The sequence below is a fragment of the Arvicanthis niloticus genome, chromosome 11, assembly GCF_011762505.2.
Source record: "Arvicanthis niloticus isolate mArvNil1 chromosome 11, mArvNil1.pat.X, whole genome shotgun sequence".
Lineage (NCBI taxonomy): Eukaryota > Metazoa > Chordata > Mammalia > Rodentia > Muridae > Arvicanthis > Arvicanthis niloticus.
This window is the reverse complement of record NC_047668.1, coordinates 61107842-61128937: the sequence shown is the minus strand read 5'-3', so window position 1 is coordinate 61128937 and position 21096 is coordinate 61107842. Positions and strand designations below refer to the sequence as shown.

General features: G+C 40.4%; 1 protein-coding gene across 10 annotated transcripts in view; it reads right to left on the bottom strand.

Annotated features, from left to right (window-relative positions):
* Ltbp1 (latent transforming growth factor beta binding protein 1) overlaps positions 1-21096 on the bottom strand; it is a 381523-nt gene that overhangs the window by 52215 nt on the left and 308212 nt on the right. For all 10 annotated transcript variants that reach the window (XM_076942288.1, XM_076942287.1, XM_076942286.1 and 7 more), the window contains 2 exons: positions 15433-15555; positions 9164-9289 (listed from right to left, as the gene is read on the bottom strand). In XM_076942288.1, the coding sequence (XP_076798403.1) occupies positions 9164-9289; positions 15433-15555 (249 nt within the window). The remainder of the gene's footprint in view (positions 1-9163; positions 9290-15432; positions 15556-21096) is intronic.

The window sequence follows — 21096 nt, the reverse complement described above, 5'->3', positions numbered from 1 at the left end:
CCACAGTAACCTTGACCATTGCTTCTTGTTCATTGGAATCCATTCCAAGACGTGTTTTGTTTTCAACTGCAAAATAGAGACTAGCTGTTTTTGTTTGCTTAAAACAATAGTATCCAGAATAAGACTACATATTTAACACACTGTCCTGGGGCTTTAACTGTACTCCAGTAAGACCTACTATACTTCATGGGGAGTATGTGACAGGAGTTGCCCCTGTCCCCAGACAACTATGTGTTGTTCATATAGAAGATGATGGAAAAATATTATGTAATGATTTTATCAGTGTCTTGGTGAATATATTATTGTGACTGTAGTGATATATTCAGAATAGACAGAACCTGTAATACTATAAGATGTGGAAGTTAGATACAGTAAACATTCAAGAGGTAGCCCATGTTTTCTAGGTTATTAATTCCGATATGCTGAAACTGAGGCAGCAGTATCTACTCTGAGAGTCACCTGCTCAGCCTGAGGGTTGTTTCCAACCCTAAGCCCTGCCCTAAACCACATGCTCTTTCAGGTATTTAACAGTAAAGATAGTTGGAAAATGGTCTTTTACATAAAGGTAAAATATGAAATTAATGAGGTTTTTAACCTTGTGGGTTTTTCTTAAACACCCAAAAGAGTAGTAAATTTTGGGTGTTCTTAAAACACCCAAAAGAGGACATATTCAAATCGTCTCTCCTTCCCATCCCCAGTAAGCTTAAGAAAGACAAAGAGGGATAAATAACAGCTTATTTCTGTCTCAACCAAAGGAGGTCAGGAATGAGCATTTTCATGAATGAAGTCTTGCAAGGCTCACTTAAAAAAAAAAAAAAAAAAAAAAAAAAAAAAAAAAAAAAAAAAAAAGCATGCATCAAGATTACATTTCAAACCATACTGACAAGCTCATTCCATGAATGACCAAGAGAGCAGGGGAAGTGGTCTGACCCTAATGGTTTTCCTCAGTGAGGCAGCTTGCAAAGCTCAGGCCGTGTATCTGGAAAGGTCATTTGTGTTATTAAATAGCTTGGAACACACACACTTTGTGCTTGGCAAGAATTTTCCTGTTGGAGACCAGAGCTGCAGAGAGGAGAGCTAGGGGGCACAGCCTGGGGAAGCACAGGTTGGCCAGATGTCTGTCTGGGTCCAACAAAACCTTGATATTTCATATTAAAAAATCAAAATCGAGTATCTGAAACAATGAAGAAAAAAATTAAGTTTACAAAATAGGACTTTTTTAATGACACAAGAATTTTGTTTTTGTCTATCATGAGACAGCATCTCCCTCTAGCTTACCGAAAGCTTGTGGAAATTCTCCTGTATCAACCTCTAAAATGCTGGAATTATAGTTGTGTGAACTCTCATCCCAACTGATTTTTTTTACACACAGAAACACACACACACACACACAGACACACACAGACACACACACACACACACACACACAGAGAGAGAGAGAGAGAGAGAGAGAGAGAGAGAGAGAGAGAAAACAAACAAACAAAAAACCCCAGAAAACAAAACAACAAAAAACCCATATAGTGCATTGCATGTGTTTCTCCAGATAAATAAGACATTACATTTCCATTTTCTTCATATTTCTTTCCACCAAGTCTAAGATAATGTCCTATAAAAAACTAGAAAAGTGATTGAAAAGGGAAACGAGCATGAGAAGAAATTAGATTTGCTACAGAAAAGAAATATTTCTTAAAATCTAAAAGGACAACACAAGAAGTTGTAAATATAAAACCATTTTTTTCTATCCTCTTGGCATTACAAGTTAACAAATCATAAATTTATTATCACGTAAAGGATGATCACAGAAAATGGAGAGTTTAGGTTCCACTGTAAACTATATACATGCTGCTCGCTCAGAGAACGTTCTCTCAAGAACAGCAGAAAACATCCCGTGCTTCAGCGCATAGCTCCTTTCACGGCTCCCATAAGAGACAGGATGCAGGGAATATACATGTGCATTTTTATGTCATCTTAAGTTTTATAAATGCAGTATTACTTTGCCTTAACTCATCTCTTAGCAAACATTTACATCTCCCCTGCATTAACTGAATAGCTTTACACTTTTACACAAGCCTGCTCTGAGGGCATCAAGGTCGTAGTCTAAATCCTGAGCCACACTGTACTTGTTTTCCTACACCACTGCTTATGCTAAGCAGCCGGTGTGGACTGGGAGGAAGCCCTCGGCATAGGCCAAGCATATCAAACCCCAGATTCATCTTTTTGACACGTAGGCCCCAGAGGCACCATAAAATTGGCCAAAGAAATTTCTTTCTTCCTTTCTTTTATTTTATTTTTTGCGACTCAAATTTTTCTCTTTCTATATTCCAGTAGAAAGCTAAGAAGGATCAATTTTAAAACCACAGAAAATAGACAGTATACCTCCAGAAATAATAGCCCCAGTGCTTCAGGGCAAAGGAGCATAGTGCCGGGTGGAACCTCGCTAGCATTTAAGACACAAAAGCAATTTGAAATGTCAAGCATTTAGTGGGTGGATGCAAAAGCTGAGTTGTTGATGTGGAATTCTTGGGGAGCATAGGTGACGGATTAAAGTAAATAATATAGAAATTAATTACTATGCCCCATTATACATGACTTCAACTTTGGAGATAGTAATCCATTAGTCCATAGATCTAGACCTGGAACTTCCGGATAATTTCACTCACAAACACATAATCACAAATTACCCAGTCCACACAGCTAAGAGGGAGCAGGAGGTCAACTTCATACTCTCAAATTCCACAGCTTAACTGTCGAGTCACTTCTGTGCCCGACCATTACTAAGTACAGGCTTCACAAAAAAAAAGGGAGACTTTGCAAACGTGCACGACACACTTGGCTTACAGTGATTTCATTATAAAGGTTTCCTAATACAGGATGAATTAAAGACAACCCTCCTTCCACCATTCAGTCACCAAATACTAACTATCCCCTAACTATTTCCACATACACAGCACAAGGCAAAACTGAAAACAGTCCTGTGAGTCTGGCAATGGCGGTGGTAATAGCAACACACACAAACGTAGAATAGGGTGGTAAAGTGAGAAGAAAAAGCAAAACACTGAAACATGAATCCACATTCACTAAGGGTGAGGAAGTCCAGGAAAAGTGGTTGGTAAAGTATCCTGGGAGGATACAGTATTCTGATAAAGATCCCAGGAAGAATAGATGGGGATCTTTGTATTCCTCATAAATGTCCTCATAGCTGCAGCCCAGAGCATACCAACCAATACCTAACCCATCCATGGGTTTGTTGTGAAGGTCACATGAGCCAAAGGCATGGAGCACTTAGCAGAGCACCTGGGTCAGTGAGAACTCCATGAATGGCCGCTAACCACGGTGAACACTATGAACAGGACCACTCCCTGTCCACTTGCACGGGAAATCCGACCTAATTCCGGAAGTAACTGCTTCCAACACAACAGGTGAGGCAATACGACTTAGATCTGGAGTATGAAAACACCTTGTGAGAACTTCTCACGGCCTAAAAAGACCTCTCAATGTAGATGACACCAAAAGGATTGTCAAAAACAGGTGGTATTGGTTATGTGCCAAGCACATGTGTGGGCATCAACACCAAGTATGCGTGGTCTGTTCCCATCCACTGGCTTTGCTTTCTGACAATCTCATGTCTATTATTTGGTTGCAAGGAAAATGTGGACTTTGACAAGAGATGATTTGCCTAATCCGGGCTTGTGAAAAGATAATAGATTCTAACGATGTTGAGACAGTTCTTGAAACGCCTGCTTCTAACACTAGTTTCTCTAGCAACTGCTGATAGACAATCAAGAGACGCACGGGGGAAATGGGTTCTAGGCCTAAAGCTAACTTATTTCATCAAAATTCCCTCGGCCCTCTCTCCCCGTAATGACTTAAGTATCCATTTTCACTCACAATGGCTGAAGTGCATTCCCAGGAGGAGTGAACATGAACAGCAATCCGTACAGACGGAACCACCTTTCTTTGCCTGGAATATTGTCTGAGCTTTTTTCCTTCTTTTTTTTTTCTACATGTGGTAGACAGAATATTCCCTTGCTAAATTCTTTCCCCCTTTTCATCTAGTAAAGGTAAAAATACTCAAATTGTTTTCCCTTAGTAGATTTTTCAGTTTCTGATCTTAAGATGATGATGATGGTGATGATGGTGATGATGGTGATGATGATAACCATCATCATCATCATCCTAGAAATCTTCCAGCCAAGCAACAAGATGTAGTATATTTTGGGGTCAGAAATATTGCTCTTTAGTGATGGATATGAAGTTCTACCTTCGTACCACAAAACTACCGGTGCTCCAGTGCTTGTCCACAATGGGTTTGTACTTTCGTTTTACGTCATGTGTAGAAAATGGACCTAAAGGTCAAACACACCGCATGCTTGCTTCTGGTTCATTATTTTCTGTAGTGGAGCTGTGCAGTGATGATAAAGTTACCCACATGTCCAAAGTCACCCTTTCATTCACATTGCTGTCGCTATTATTGATATACTTCAAGAAGCCAACCGTCTGTGACAGATGAAGGTTTATATTCTCTTTTCTGGATGAACATGTGAGCAAGGAGTGGCATGTTACTGGTACTCAACAAGGGCCTCTATAGGTTTGCAACAGGGACTAAGGAGAAAACTCTAGGCCTCTGAGTTCCAGCTAGATGCTGTAAGAAATCCCCTCTCTGTCTTGAAGATCTCAAATTCTCAGTCAGTATCAGAATTGTAATGAAGACTAAGACAAGCTGACCATCACTTATTCACTCTGGAGTATCATTATGAGAAGTCAGAAATAACAGTAACATTATTGGCGGCGGTGGGAGCAGAGCAATAGAACAAAGAAGTAAAACAAAAGGCTTTCATCTTTTCTTTCCAACAGAGAAAAAAACAAGTAATGGCAGAAATTCATCTGTTTTGAAAGCGGAATTTGCTTCCAAGAGTAGTTGTAGATTTCCAGTGAGGTTGTATTATTTCCATAGAATGCCCTGTGTCCCTCGCCCTGTCCCCAGACTCTCCTATTCCCAATACTCTGGAGCGATGCATTGGCTATCATCATAGAGCTGGCACTGGGATCATTCAGCCAAAGATCACACTTTACACAGGGGCTCATACTCAGTGTTATATGGCCTTGTTTTTTTTATCCCTTGGTGAGGAACAGAATTCATGCTGGCGACAGTGCAAAGGCCTTCTGCCTGTCACTTTGAACCTTTGACTATTTACAAATGGTGTTTTGCCGCACAACAGAGACCAGCTTAAAATTAAGAGGCGCTGAATACTGATTTCTTACTCAAACACAAAATAACTTTTTTTCCATGTTTACTGATAGAAGCAGAGCAGCCAGTTCTGCCACCCTCCTCAGCATCTCACCAGCTTCCTTTCTGGCTCTAGATCTCATGGGTCCCTGAACTCAACTCTGCTCCTTCCTTTATTTCCAGGTTTATCCCTTCCCAATGTCATGTATCATTTACACTTGTCTTCTAGTTTATTGTCTCAAAACAATGGAACTCTGTTTCAAGTGGTGGTCACTGAAGCTCCTCAGGTATTCAGGATAGCCATTTGTCCATTGGCACTCATTAAATGTTTTTTTAGGAATAGGAATATAGGTTTGTGGTTGAGTGCTTACCTAGCATGTGAAGCCCTAAGTTCCATTCCCAGCAATTAAAATAAACAAATAGATAAACACACATTGTTTGTTGAATGAATGAATGAATGAATTGTTATGAAGGGTTTACTGAACATGAGTAAGATGCCCAATGAAGAGAGCTGGACAATGGAGGACACTGATGAAGGAAAAGATCCCTACATCCTGTAATTCTCACCAGCGGTTTACTGTGCTGCTGGCTTCTTTGGATCCCTGTGTGGCCCTTCCATCATATGAGTCATCTGGAGGGCACATGAGCTCCAATAACATGTGATATTCCCAAACACCACAGGATTACAACACGAATTCTCAGCGAGCCTTGACACATGGTGGGAATGAGGCCAGAGGCAGAGCGAGGCAAAGTCAGGCAGCAGGAGAGGCTTCTCCCCGGGGCTCCAGGGGAGGCTGATGGCTCTGGTGTCTCTGCCCCTTTCCTATGCACACACACGTTCTGCTAATGACGATGAAGCCATTCCCTGAGCTGGCTAGAGAACACCATGGCAAAATACCACTTGTGCAAATTATAATTCCACAATAAAAAAATAATAATAAAGTAAAGAGCAAAAGAATTGGGCTAGAGTAAACTATAGGGCTAGAGTGAGATGGGTTTAAGATGGTGATGTAAGGGAAATAAGAAATTCATTATCATTTTCCACACAACACAAGAGCTCGGTTGCATACTGACAAGAATATAGCAGAAGAGAAACTGTATGTAAGTGAGAGGCAACAGGAAGGGACAGGGGACAAAGGGCCCTCTTCCCCTGGCATTTCCTAACCCTGTCTCTGGGATTCATAATGTATTTATCACATGATATATGGCATGCTACACCATGCGGTTATTTATATATCCATAAAGTGAGATTATATATAAATGAACAATGTATCCTATGAAATACACCCCTACTTAGTCTTGATTTCCCCCTTCTGCCATATAAGCTCTTTATGGGCAAGAACTGCCTATCCGGTGTCTTCAGAGCAGGGGCTGCCACTGTACAGGCATCCAGTAATACTTCAGTGAATGACCAAATAGCAATTAACACACCAGCTCATCCTGCTCCCTATCCCACTAGAGATTAGAGCAGCACTCCACTTCCTGCTCCCAGATACCATACCCAGGTAAGGAGGATGCAGGACTGGAGATGCCCTCTTATCCCCATAGACCTGGCCATACTGCTTCAGATCGTTTAAGACTGAAGATTTGCCTCTTGATAGTCATTCAGTCATTAAATCAGACACTGACAACTGTCCAAGATCTGGGGGAGGAGGCAAGGGCCCCACAATTTTGGCTATACTGAGCCAACTTCTCTGTACTACCTCTAGTTGCTTTACTCTGGTTGAAACAAGTGTGTCACTCCCAGCAGTGACATGGCTGCAGCTGCTCACAAGGAAGCTGGTGAATGGACGTGAACCAAGAGTGCCAACCATGGCTCAGCATTAATTGAGACACTATGCACACCAGCTGCATTGCCAAACCCTCGTCACATGAGCTGGCTTTGTCCTGCACCACAGCCAGGGGTCATATGAGGACAGCACTACTGCCATAAGTTTCAGGCTTAATCCAACAAAAGAAAACTTGGACCAATTTAGTGTATTGGATTAGTCCCTAAAAACAAAATCCTTAAGGAACTTATTCAAGGAAAAAAATGACATGTTTAATAATTAGCTATACTACCATACATTGGCACCATATTCTTCAGAGAGGTAATTTTAATTACCCTTTATTACTTGTAAAAATGTCCGGTCCGGGGGATATGGCGGAATAGATCAAGTGTCAAAGAGAGCCCAGTGACTTACAAAGCATTAGATGTTTTCGAAAAAACACATTTTTAAGGGCAGGCCCTTTGCCAAGTAAATGACCAACCAAATTAGAGCTGCAACCAGATTAGAGGGATTATATAACTTCTAATTTGCAGAAATCAGTGTTTAAGAAGGTACAGGATGAGAGAAAAATGAGCACATCTGAAAGGCAAATGCACACTGTTAACACTGGATCCGTTTGTTTGGAACGACAGCTTCACAGGCCAGCATCTGAGATGATCCACCCTTTTCTGAGCACAGTGACTCGATCAGCAGAGGCACTAACTCTGACCATGTCTCAGGGAAAGAGGACTTCACTGCCCATGACTTAGAATGAAGCAAAACAAGTAAGCCTGCACCTTTCTGGGGTTCTAGGAATCTGCCCCGTCAGGGAAGAACTTGTGCACCACAACAGCCTCAGAGCCCCACACATATGCTTAACATAAAAGACAAAGCCCCGAAGCCTGAGTTCCTTGTAAATCTTCCATCACCCACATCATGATGCTGCCTTCCTCCATTTCCCCACTTGGGATTCCTTCCAAACCCTTTACTCTGTTTGCTCCAGCTCCACCCTGCACTATCTTTCTCCCATTGTAGCCAAATCTGGCCTCCATGTTTTGTCTGCTCAGCAGGAGAACAATTTCAACAATCTCCGTTTTATAAGATCAGTTTATTCCTCCCAATATAATAATTGGTTTCAGCTGAACCTGGACGCCGGTCCTCGGCCGGGTTCCACTGCAGTACTAGCAGCAAGAGAGTAGACACTTCCTGCTGCAGTCCTCTTTCAGAGCAAAGAATTGCTTAGGCCTGGAATGGAATATTTACAATGTACTTTTAAAGAATGCAGTTGAGTTTCAATAACCCAGATCTTTAAAAAAAGAAGAAAAGAAGATACAATGGACTTAGGATCATGGCAATCTTAGCTTACTTTTAAAAGGCTCAGATGCATTATTCTACAATTTATCAAGCTATGTCATGAAAAGCATAAAACTAATAGCCAGTGCAGTAACCTGCAAACATTTAGAGGCCACAGACAGGACTGGGTGCAATCTAAATGTCTTACAGTTTAATAAACCTTTGGAGAATAGAGACAATGAAGGCAAGCAAGGAAATAGATTCGTTTAGAGAAGTGCTTCTCAGCCCATGGGTTGCGACCCTTTTGACAAACCTCTATCTCCAAAAATATTTATATTACAATTCATAAGAGTAGCAAAATTAAAGTTATAAAGTAGCAATGAAAACAATTTTACGGTTAGGGGTCACCACAACATGAGAAACTGTATTAAAGGATCACAACATTGGAAGATTGAGAACCAGTGGCTTCAAGGTAGGAAGATGAAAGACATTAATATTGGATAGTCTCTGTTCCCAATGATACAGAGAAGTTAAGCAGGATATTATGTTTTATAAACAGAATAAACAAGATGACCCTCACGAAGGGTAATTGAAACAAGAAGCAAATCATGATTTCTAACCAGAATGTTCAACTCCGGAAGACTTCATGCATTAGTGTAGCCCAGAACGGGAACCACCTGTGGGTATTCTCACCCCTACAACCTCAGGTTATTATATCTATAAATGCCAAAATGGTTGAGCTATGCTTTTCAGTACAAGTCACCTTGACACACAGAAGCCTTCAGCCTTGAATTACAAGTACCTTAAGTTTTAGGGTCTCGTTGTCTGCTCTATAGAAAGCCATTTCTCAGTTTCTTCATGTCAGAGTTATAGGGTTTCTTATGGGTTCCCTTACCTTCGCATGTACGGCCATCTGCAGAGATGGAGAACCCCTGTTCGCAGACACAATGGAAGGAGCCTTGTGTGTTCAGACACTCCCCATGAGGTTCACAGAGTCCTGGTTGTGCACATTCATTAATGTCTGCAATTGAAAAGAGAGTTGCAAACATTGGCAAAGAGATCTATTTTGCTTTCCTCTAATCCCAGTCATACAGTAGGAAAAACCTGGTTTTGAAAGGAGTTGATTTTCTTTTGTGACCCAAATACAGCATCTGTCTATGTAAGAGAATAGAAGATAAGTTGAACTGTCAGAAGGGGCAACGGACTTAGGGTGACCCACAGGACAGCAGCCATGTGTCAATCTGTAAAAATACCAATTTTTCAAGGTTCAACCCAGAGTTGGCCCTGCTTTAGACATACCAGAACCTTGAGTAATATTAATAAACAATCTAAGAAGCGTCACCAATGAGAATGTTTGCTTCTCTGTTCTCTCCCGCCACCCCAGAGCAACTCTCCTGGAGCCTGTCACACTAGCTTCTCCACCCCCAGGATGTAGACTTCCTCAGGGCAACGCCAGACATGCCTTGTATATAGTATTTAGCTCATAAATGCCACTCCATAAGTATCTGCTGGTTATATCAGAAATAAACTTCAATCTATACTTCACCAAAAATAAGTAATGGAAATAAAAGAAAAGAAAAAGAAGGCCAGACTTTGTGATGACGGAATTAGTGAGGGTGAAGTGTAATGTGTAACATACACCCAAAGGCCCAGAAGTCACCATATTATGAAGATGTGGAAACAGCTGATGGCGTGAGCAAAGCATGTGAGCATCTTATGGTGCATTTGTTCTTTGCGGCCCAGAGTGGCAGAGGCATTCTACTTACTGTTAACATGGGGAGTTAGAGAGCAAAACGTGCTTTTAAAGCAGTTCTAATTATATTAGCCAAGAGTCTCCTCAATGATAACACAGGAACCCAGAGGCAGCTCACCTATTCACAGTAGCACTGACTCACGAAGTAGCTTATGTAACGTGTACTCCTGACTGGTTCACTTATCTGTGTCCTTCACCACTGTTTGATCTTCGAGAAGGTCAGGATGTGTAAACTGTGAGTTCCTTACCCTTCATACTGTGTATCAATAATGTCATAAGTATTTAGCCACCACAAAAGTAATATTACCACTCTACTGAGGGAACAGTAATTGGCCTGGGTTCTTTTAGGGAACTGACGTCATAAAAGTGATCACATGTCTTCGGTACTCTCCAAGCAAGTCCCTTTCTATCTTCTTGAAGTTTCTTAGGGTCTCTCTTGCCTTTTATTAAAGAGGTCGTCAATATCTCCCCGTAGAAGTTCATGTTTGTTTCAATTCAACTGTTTTCTGAATGTTGTTTACAAGCCGGATGAATATGATGGGTCCCTGGCAATTATGAAGATCTGAATAATCAGGATATATGCATAGCTTAACCCAGTACAGACCTGACTTCTTGCCAGTGGCTTTTAGAATATGCTGAGCTACAACGTTTCTCTTTTCCATAAAACACCACCACTTTCTTCTTATACAGGCCTCCTGGAGGCTCCTCTGCTTGTCCTGCTAATCCCTGTATAGCATAACCTGTAACAATTACTAATTCATTGCTTTTCTTTATTAGCCCTAAATTTTACATCTCTCCATAGTCTCATAAGTTACATACCTTGGCTTACCTACCGCTGAAACAAAGAAAGAAAATCACAGACCATCTAAAGAAACAATCTGCAGCACAGAGACACATACAGACCAGGAGAAGGTCTTTTCAATTATATTTCACAGAGGGATCTAATACCTAGATCATATAAAGAGCTATAAAAATTAAACATGAAACCAACCAACAAATGAATCTTCCAGTCAATAAATGGGCTAATGACCCGAATGTGCAACAATATGATCATGGAAACAAATATTTGGAAAAGCATTCAACACTTTTGTTCACAAGGAGAGTACACATTAAACTTGCTTTGAGGTTCCATCCCATGTGTATCAGACATGCTGTCATCAAGAAAACAAATGGCAACAAATACTTTTGAGGACGTGGAGAAAGAGGAGCCTTCATTCGCTGCTAGTGGAAGTATAAACTGGTGCAGCTACCACCGTGGAAACCAACCAGCAGGTTGACAGAAGTATCAAATGATCCAGCTATATCACTACTGAGTATCTACGAAAAAAACTCTAACGTCAATACACCACAGAGATACTTATACCTTCATATTGATTTCCATATTGTTCATAATAGCTAGGAAATGGAACCAGTCAAGGCATCCATCAATAGAAGAATGGGTAAAAAAAAATATGGTGTATATAAATACAATGGAAATTTATTCAGCCATAAAGAAAAATGAAATCATGGTGTTTGCAGGGAAATGGATGGAACTGGAAATCATTATGTTCAGAGAAATAAGCCAGACTCAGAATGACAAATACAGCATGTTTGTTCTCATATGGAGACCCTAGATCTTAATTTGTGTGTATGTATATACATGTACGCGTGGGAGTGTAAGTCATGAGACTGGGAAAGACCCACGGAGGGGAAATCTTAAAGGAAGACGAGCAGAAAAGCAAGCATAATTGAAGGCATGTGACATGAAAGAGAGATGGCGGGGGGGGGGGGGCACGGACATGAAAGGAGGGACAAGAAAGCCAGAAAGGAACGTGGGAACCATGAAGCACAAAGTATGTACGAAAACTCCACGACGAAACCCAATGCTTTGCATGCTAACTTTAAAAGTCAAGGTACAACAAAAGAACAGTTAGCAAAAATCAGTCCTGTTTTCTTGAAGGTTTTTCCTCTTATCATTTTCATATACAGGACAAGGAAATGAAGCTCATTTAATACTTGTTTATTTTTCATTATGATTCTTCCTTTTCTATAAGGCCTCTGATTCTTCTGGTTCTTCTAATAATCCATTACACTAGCAATCTGAATCCTAACCTTTGGACTTCAGTTCTGTTCCTCCTCCTCCAACCCAGCATCTAGTATCACCTTCATCAGGTGGCCTGAGCGTTAATACCATACGCGTACTCTCACCCGCCCAGCCTCCCTAAGGTTTTCCCTAAGTCTCCCTAAGATTTTCTTTTTGCTTTTACTCTGTGGCTCGATGAAACCTTTTACAAGCTACCAATACTTTGCAGCTTTACGCAGTAAACAGTGCACACAAATATTTTGTTTTCAAAGAAGTTATCGATGAGCAAGGAACTGTCTAAAAAGTTTGACGACAGGAACCAGAGGCGAATTCCCAGACTTTTTTCCAGGAAACTGCTAAAAGAGAACAACACGAATATCTGGAGCTAGAGAAACATATGCGTTCAATTTGGATTGTACTTCTTGAAGCATTCACTTCTGAGCTATGCCACTAGTAACTCTGAGCTGAAAGCCAGACTATATTTAAGTTGGATTTCTTTCATGGGTCCAGAATGCCATAGAAATTCACAGTTTGGCATGTGCAAGTCAAAACGTGAAACTGAAGTGTGTTCTGAATCTCTTGCGTACTCTGCCACATTCCTGAAGAGACTATTAACGTGGAATTTCCATATTGCCTGCACATCACCATTAGTTTTGTGGGACAAAGAAAAATCATAAGCACAATCCTCACTGAAAAAAAAAAAACTTGACTTCAGAATACTAGGTAAAGCTGCCAAAATTTATGCCTATCACACAGTTACTCAACAATGGCCCCTGGGTAGTAACATTGCCATACATTACATTTTCAGCATTAAAATGAGCTCTGAAACCCACACCTCTCAAGAGAGCACTGACATAGTCATGAGAATAGAGAATGGGGGACAGAATAGAAAGAACACAGAGCTGACTCCAGGGACAGAGTGAAAGGGATCACTGAAAGGGAGGTGAACCTGCATGCTTGAGTAAACAACCTACTAGGAGAACACAAGCAATCGAACTGGTTCTTACACATCCCTTACACAGCACGCTGCTTCAGAAATATTAGTGAGAAGGCACTTGCCACCTAACTCTGTGACTTGAGTTGGATCCCTGGGACTTAACATGGTGGAAGAAGAGAACTGATGGTCTCTTGTCCTGTCAGCAAGTTGTCTTCAGACCTCCACATGTGGACATACATGAACATGCACAAACACACACACACACACACACACACACACACACACACACGGATTAAATTAAATTAATTTTGTAAAAGAGAAATGTATTTGGACTCAAAAGTTTTTCAAGCTGACCCATTCACTTATTCTGGAAAAGGTACTGTGACAGAGAGCAAAGTCAATTTATTAATGATTGATGTTCATTAAACACCATATTTTTGGAGTAGTCACATCTTTGAAAGTTGACCTCAAACCACAGACAGGAATTTTATGGACTGAGAGAACATGGTGCAATTAATGAGTCAGATGACTGAGCGAGTTCTGGGGGATTTGACTCTAGAAGCGAAATGATAAAATGTTCAGTCTGACTTCTTGGGCCATTTTTACTGAGACTTGGGTTTGCCTTTATTTAGTCAAAAGAAATTAGAAAAGAAAATATCAGTTTTCAGCCAAAAAGCCTATAATAAAAACCAGGATTCAAATTTCTTAGGTTTTTGAGTTTTTTTCTTTTCATCTCCTGACATTTTTATATAAATCAAGATTAATTTTGTTTAAAGTTCTAAAATGGAAATATTTTGACAGAAATATGAATTTGAATGTTCCTTCTCTTACAGCACCAAGTCTGAGCACATTTAATTTCTACACTGGAGAAACTTAAAAACCCAATTTCAGCTATTGCATTATGATAGCAAAGAAATACCTAATAGCAAATGAGGTACATGGAGTATATTTAAATCTGGGGACCAATGAGGAAATTGATTCTAAAAGACCTTTTAGTCAAAGGCCCATGTCTTTCACATATGACACGTAGGGGAACATGGCCAGTGATATACAAATAAATAAAAAATTTAATAAAAAATTAAATATGACTCTAGTACCATATCTCAGAGAGAAAGCACCTTCTCTGTCAAGGGTATATTACCTGGAACATACCAGATAACCATATCAGGGAGAGATCATTTGTGGCAATCAACAATAATAAAATAATAATAGTAATCATATATATTATCTTATTTATTAGTACTTTGGATATTCACAATTCTATGGTGGCAGAGGAACATAAAACATTTACTCATGCATCAGAAATAAACATATGTAAATTCAGATATCAGTATAAATTTTCAGTAGAAAATACGCATGAATTAATTAGTTGTTCATTCATTTTTTTCATTCATTCATTCATTCATTCATTCATTCACCTATTTTCTTTAGATGGCTGCTGATCCCAGGGCCTTCCACATACTAAGCAAGTGCTTTGCCACTGAGCCATGACTCCAATGCCATGGACTTATTAAGACTCATAGGTGCTGGTAAGCGTGTGGCTACAGTAAGAGGCAGCTGAAAACACTGGACCCGGGATCTACCCCAAAGTCAAACAGTAAGTCAATATGTTTTCCTATAGCACAACTGCTTAACCTCACTGTCTTCTTGTGTTACAAAATTTGTAGGTTCAAATCTCAGCTCTACCCTTATTAAAGAGGAGCATGTTCACTAGTGTCCGAGTCTCAGTTATTCACATACAAATGGGATATAAGAAAAATCACCTTTCATGTTGCTGTAAGAATTGAAAGATACTCAACAGTGAGTGCTCATTTTAAGTTATTATGATGGTATATATTAGTACTTGGGTAGTATTTATATATACAGTACATATAAGTACTGTGTTCTCATTAGCACCCGTGTCAACTATATTGCTGTTTGGGAGAATAAATGTTGATAAGGACTTTGGAAAATATTAATTTCTATGCTCCCTTACTTTAGCTAAACCATTAATGAACTTCTTTTGGAAGAGAGAAAGCAATGGTAGGTACTGGACAAAACCAAGCATCATAAAAAGGACAAATAGTATCTTTGAGGCAATGAAATCCATTCAAGATAGATGCAAACAAGCTAAAAGATAATAGTAAGTCAAGTACCAATAAAACAGGGCAATGGAAGGCTCAGGAAAGCACAGGTGACCTCAGAACCACAAAGTGAGAGTGTGGCTTACGACACAGGCAAGCTTTGGTTAGTCCAGTGTGGTTCCAAGCAAGATGTGCCCAAGCTTGATGCAGGCCTCAGAAACACACTTTCTTAATAGAAAAGGGTGTCAGTTACATATGAATAAAGCAAGAAGAGAGCCAGAGATTATTGTCAGGAAGCATTGCAGAGCTGAACAGCTGAGTATGTAATAAAAGGGAAAGAGACATGTACCTTGACAGCCCTTATTGTCATTCAGCTGGAATCCATCCGGGCATGTGCAGTCATAGGACCCCGCGGTATTGATGCAGTCTCCTCCCTGGCAGACACTGCTGTCCTCCAAACATTCATTGATATCTGCAAGCCAGTGTACAAGTTAGGACTAAGCAAGCAATATAAGGAAGATTATACATGTTATATGTACACACACACATACACACACATACACACATCACATAAACACACAACATATTTACAGTGCATGATTTCAAATGGATAGGTTTAAATGAACAGGATATTTAAATGGATAGGATATTTTAAATGAAACATTTTGAAATAAGTTTTAGCTTTGTTGTGGCTTTGTTATTTTAGTGATGGAGTCTGGTTGGTTATGTAAGCCATTCTGAAATTTCTGATATTCCTTCCTCTGCCTCCTGAGTGCAAAGGCCATCCAGGATTTTAGCTTTGAATCAACACAGAAATGGTATACTTGAGATAGCGTCTAACTATGCAACCTAGACTGACCTGGAACTCACAATCTTCTTGCTTCAGACTCCTAAGCACTCCATAGATGTTTTAAACATTAAGTACAATTAACTGGGAGTGGAAGAGTCACAATTTTTTTATTAAATAATAATTTACTTGCTTGTGTTTTCTTAATAGAGAATATATATTTTTAAAGCACATGTTGCTAAGTGTATCTTAAGCATACTTAAGCTTCTTAAGATCCGGTTTGAAAGTGCTTGGCAAGCTCCCCACACCAAGGGGAACTGTTATTAAAACCAGAACTTCAAGTGCCATTGTATAAAATAAAATAAAACTAAATAAAACAATAAAAAGTAAACACCTAAGACATTAAACCGCCTTATAGGTCCCAAAACTTTAACACAAAAATTATTACAAAAACCAATTACCTGACAAAGGAGTGTTGCTAAGTTTAGTGGTGATATGAATTTAGAGAGAAGATATACAGACAAGCAAAGGTCTTCCTAACAGAAAGAACTTACTTGAAGTCTCAGCAATAGAATGTGGACAGGGGAACCTTCACATGAAATAAACTGGATCAGAATCCTAGTTAAGTCTTAGGGATTCTCATAAATAGACTGCATAGATTTTAACAACTATATATAAAGTACATGTCCAACTGCAAGTGCTTGACACCAAGCAACACTGAGTTCTGTCTGGCTGTGATGATGTGAGCCAGTTTTGGTGATGCAGAGACTCCCATCAGGCAGATGTTTCCAGGGACTGTTTATTGCCAGTGACTGCTCGTCAGAGGTCATCATCCCTAACACACTCCATAAGACTCCCCTCTGCTGTGTCTGTGCAAAGTTTAAAAAAAAAAGTAGTGTTCAAGAAAGCCGAGGAACAAAATGTCCTTTGTCTCCTAACTAATTTGGCACTTATGGCATCTCTTGCAAGTAGTTCTGATAGCTGCTAATGGAGAGGAGAATTCCAGGGAGGAAGTGAATACAGAAAGGAATGTAGCGCTCCCAATACTTTCCACAGTCTTGCTCAAGGATAAGGATGCTGAACTTATTGAACCAAGTTAACTAACTAAGGGGCTGCTATAGAAAAGGAGAAAGAAGAGGCCAGATCTCCCAGCTATCACAGGTAGGAAAGGGAGAGGGAGAGGGCATCGCCCCTGCACCCACACCACCTCAAGGCAGATGAGTGGAGTGGCAGGGTCAGCTCCCCTGTGCTCCTGCCCTTGGGGCTGGCTCACCTGCTCCCTACTCTGCCCCCTCAGTGGCTGCAGCACTCAGGACAGTGACCCTTCACCTTGTCTGGCCAGCATAGTGGAGCTGGCTCTGGAGGTATGGGTGTGGGTGAGCCTGCAGGAGGGCATGAGAACAGGAGAGCTCACCCTGCCTCCTGGGTATTGAGTGGCTCCGAACTGGAGCAGTGCTGGATAGCTCGCCCTAGTGGTGTGGATAAGGGAGAGCCAGTGAGCTGACAGGCTCAGCTACCACCCAAGCCCAGATCCAGGGCTCTGGGTTGGCCCACCCCAAAATCTTTCTCATCTATGAAAGATTGGGATGTGTGAAAGGGCCAGTCCCGCTGATCCAAAGCTCCAGGATCTCCAGGGCAATACCAGAATAACCCAGAGTACTCCTGATGAGGACCCATTATTAAATGGTGTCATAGAAACCAGAGACCTGGAACTCAACCAATGAAATGACTCATTGCAATGAACATTTGCTAGTGAAGATGAGTGGACACACTGTGACATACTGTAGCTTCCACAATGAGATGTTTTCTATGCAGTGTGTGTGTGTGTGTGTGTGTGTGTGTGTGTGTGTGTGTATTTGAGGGGAAGGTTGTAAGGGCAAAGGGCAGATATAAAAGGATGAAGAGATGAGGGGGCCTGAGGCGCCTGATGTGAAATTCACAAAGAATCAATAAAAAAGGTTTTTAAAAAGTTTTAAAATTAAAAACAAAACAAAGACAACAGCAGGGAGGTTTATCATCTCATCCCATCAAGATCAAGGTCTAATGAGTGTTCACCCAATCTGGCAGTGCTCCAGGCACTGCTACCGTAAGACATAAAACATATATGACATGCCATTCCATTGCAACTGTGTCATTGCTTTTTGAAAAAGTCTTTCCACATCATCTGCTCTGAAGCATGACTTGCAATAAATACTCCTTCTTTAGAGTCCATCTCAATGCATGGAAGCGTTGGCATATACACCCTACAACCACCACCATGGTTACAGTACAGGAATTCCTACCCCTCATCAACCCCCCAGGCAGGATTTCTTGGTGTCTTTGGCATTATTAGTTCACAGTGTTTCTGAGACTTATCCAAGGTGCTGATTATAGCAAAAGCTCACTCTTCTTCTTTGCCAAGTAGTATTTCACTCTATGACTATAAGTCTGTTTGGCCCTTCATCTTTTAATGAATACTTCGACTATTGCCATTTGTCTGCCTCAGACATGCGTGGCTTTGTCGTCCTGTGAACACGTGCTTTCATATGCTTTGGGTGAATTCTTGGGATTTACAATACCTAAATCTTAGGGTAGATTTACATTAGTGTTTTTAGAAATCACTTCCTAAAGTAGCTGGTCCATTTAGAGCCCTCATAGCCCCTGTCAGTGGAAGAGACAGCCAATTGTTCCGTATGTATTTGGCTAAATCCATAGTTGTTCTAACGGGTAACTATTGGGCAAGCTGATTTAAATCAACCTTTCTTTGCTTCTTAGGAAAAGAAGGTAACAAAGTGAGATGGCATCTAGATCATCAGCATTAAATTAAAGAAAAAATTTCTACTTGAAAATGAGGCAAACGCAGAGTAGATGAACCTGGTCAACAAGAAACACTATATAACCCAGCAATATGCTTCAGCACAAAGAAGTCTATGGGCAGGAATATTTAATAATCCAATTTTCATTCAGATCTCAAAATCCAAGAAGAAAAAAAATAGCATTGTTTTGTTTGTAAAGTAACATACAGCTTTAAAACTCTTAGTTATGATATAGCCAAGTTTAGTGGGTATTTTTTATTTATGTTCAGACTATCACTATGTGTGGCACATGCTCAGCAGCCTACCCCAGAAGCCGAGGCAGGAGGATGACAAGTTGGAAGGCAGCTTGTGTTGCTTAGTGGATTTGATGCCAACTTGGGCCAACTTGAGATCCTGTTTCCCTCCAAGATAAGTAAGAGAAGCATGGCTTAAACATCAAGCATGCTCAACATGGAATTGTCTCCCATGTTCCTAGGAATTAAGAAATATATTTAGTCTTCCTAGGAATTATGAAATATGTTTTCCACAAAGTGACAGTGGATTCTGGTCACTTTCCTCCACCTTTGCATAGGTAAATGACATGCTCCATTTTGACCTTATTTTTGCCTTAGTTTATTTTCTTTGTGGCTTGCCCACAGTCCAGTTTTCCTTCCCTTCCCTCTACTGGCTCCTACCCATTTATTTACTTGTATGTGTCCCAAGGCCTAGGAGCTCTTCTCTCTTCCAGGAACACTTCCTCTTGAGTGACCTCAGTCTCATGGCTTTAAATACTGTCACTGTGCTGATGGCTCCAGAGCCCAGGGCTCATCCCTCAAATTTAGATACTAACATCGAATTGATTTGATATCTATAGTTGAACAGCCACTCTCAGATTAAAAACTGAACATGTCATGTGGAACACCTAATCTCGACAAAGTCTGCTCCTCAGGGTCTCAACACCTGCTATTACTTTGAATGCAATTTCTTCTCATAAATATTCACAAGTCGGTGACGTGAAGAAACAATTTCCCTTATTTAAAACCATCCATCTTTGGGACTCCACACATATCCCACTCTTTAATAGTTCTGGACATTTAACAAGCTATGCCTTTTACTTATTTTTCACATTGACTATTAGCTTCCTCAATAGAATGAAGGTAATTCCACGAGAGCAGAGATTTCCAGTTTTTATAGATGTGCCATACCTATAATGCAGGCTCCTACCAATTCAACACTAAATGATTGTGATGAACGAGTACATAAATCAATGACTCTGACTTGAAAAAACAAACTACGACTTCTCACTGTTTTGTGGTTGTTGCTGTTTACATATTAATCACAAAGAGACAAGGGGCTCAGGAGAAGAATTAAGTGCCAAGTTATGTTGACACTCTGCAAAGAAGTTACAGGGAGCAATATGAGAGAAGCTGGGAGCAGAATCGGGAAGGTGTGGGATTAAAGGTAGTACCTGAGAGCCTATCAGGTCAGAGGCAGAGCCTTTTGTAAGCTGAAGGATCTAAGAACTGGGACAAAGAGGTCCTCAGCGTCATTCTGAGCATGCTGCTCACAGAGGGGCAAAAATACTTGGTTTCTCAATCTCAGAGCATGCCAGTGCACCTTTAGGAAAGTACTGCATGAAAATCATGTCTCCACCATTTTTTAAAATTATACATGTAAATATAATGTCTAACAAGAAGAATGGTTCTTCCTCCATAGCTGTGAGAGGCATGTGAACATTTGTAGCCAGTTAATTATGGCAAAATACATTCCACCAGTGAGGGACGGAAACAGGGCTAGGTGGGAATTAGCAGGCTGAACTGCTAATGTAGTTTCAAATGAAGCTCTGAGTTAGCTGGATGGACTCCAGTCCTATTTATAACCCAAACACTGGGGAAATTAATCCTGACTTTAAGAGAAATGAGCTTCATTACACATCCAAAGGAAAATTTCCTGTGGAATGTAATTATATCTTATAAACATACATATTAATAATAAAGAATATGTTGGCTAAAGGTTTTTATTTGGCTTTTCCATGCAATGGATGTTTTTAGAATAAAAATCTTGGGTGTTCTTGATGATACACTTACATGTTTAAAAAAGCCAGAATAGAAGAATGTACTGTCTGATGAATACTATCAAAATTTCATGCATAGCTGGGGCTGAAGAGATGGATCAGTGGATAAGAACACAAGCTGCTCTTTCAGAGGACCTGGGTTCAATTCTTGTGACCAATATGGCAGCTCACAACATTCTGTAACTCCAAGCCCAAGGGATCTGATGCTCTCTTCTTCCTCCAAAGGCTCTGTGCACACATGGTGCAAAGATGTACACACAGACAAAATCATACATACAAAATGTTTTTTAAAATCCAGGCATAGCCTGGTAACCTTCTTGCCTTGGCCAAGAAGCAAGTCAGAAGAGTATAATGGTCAGTTTAGGTCTCTCATATGTT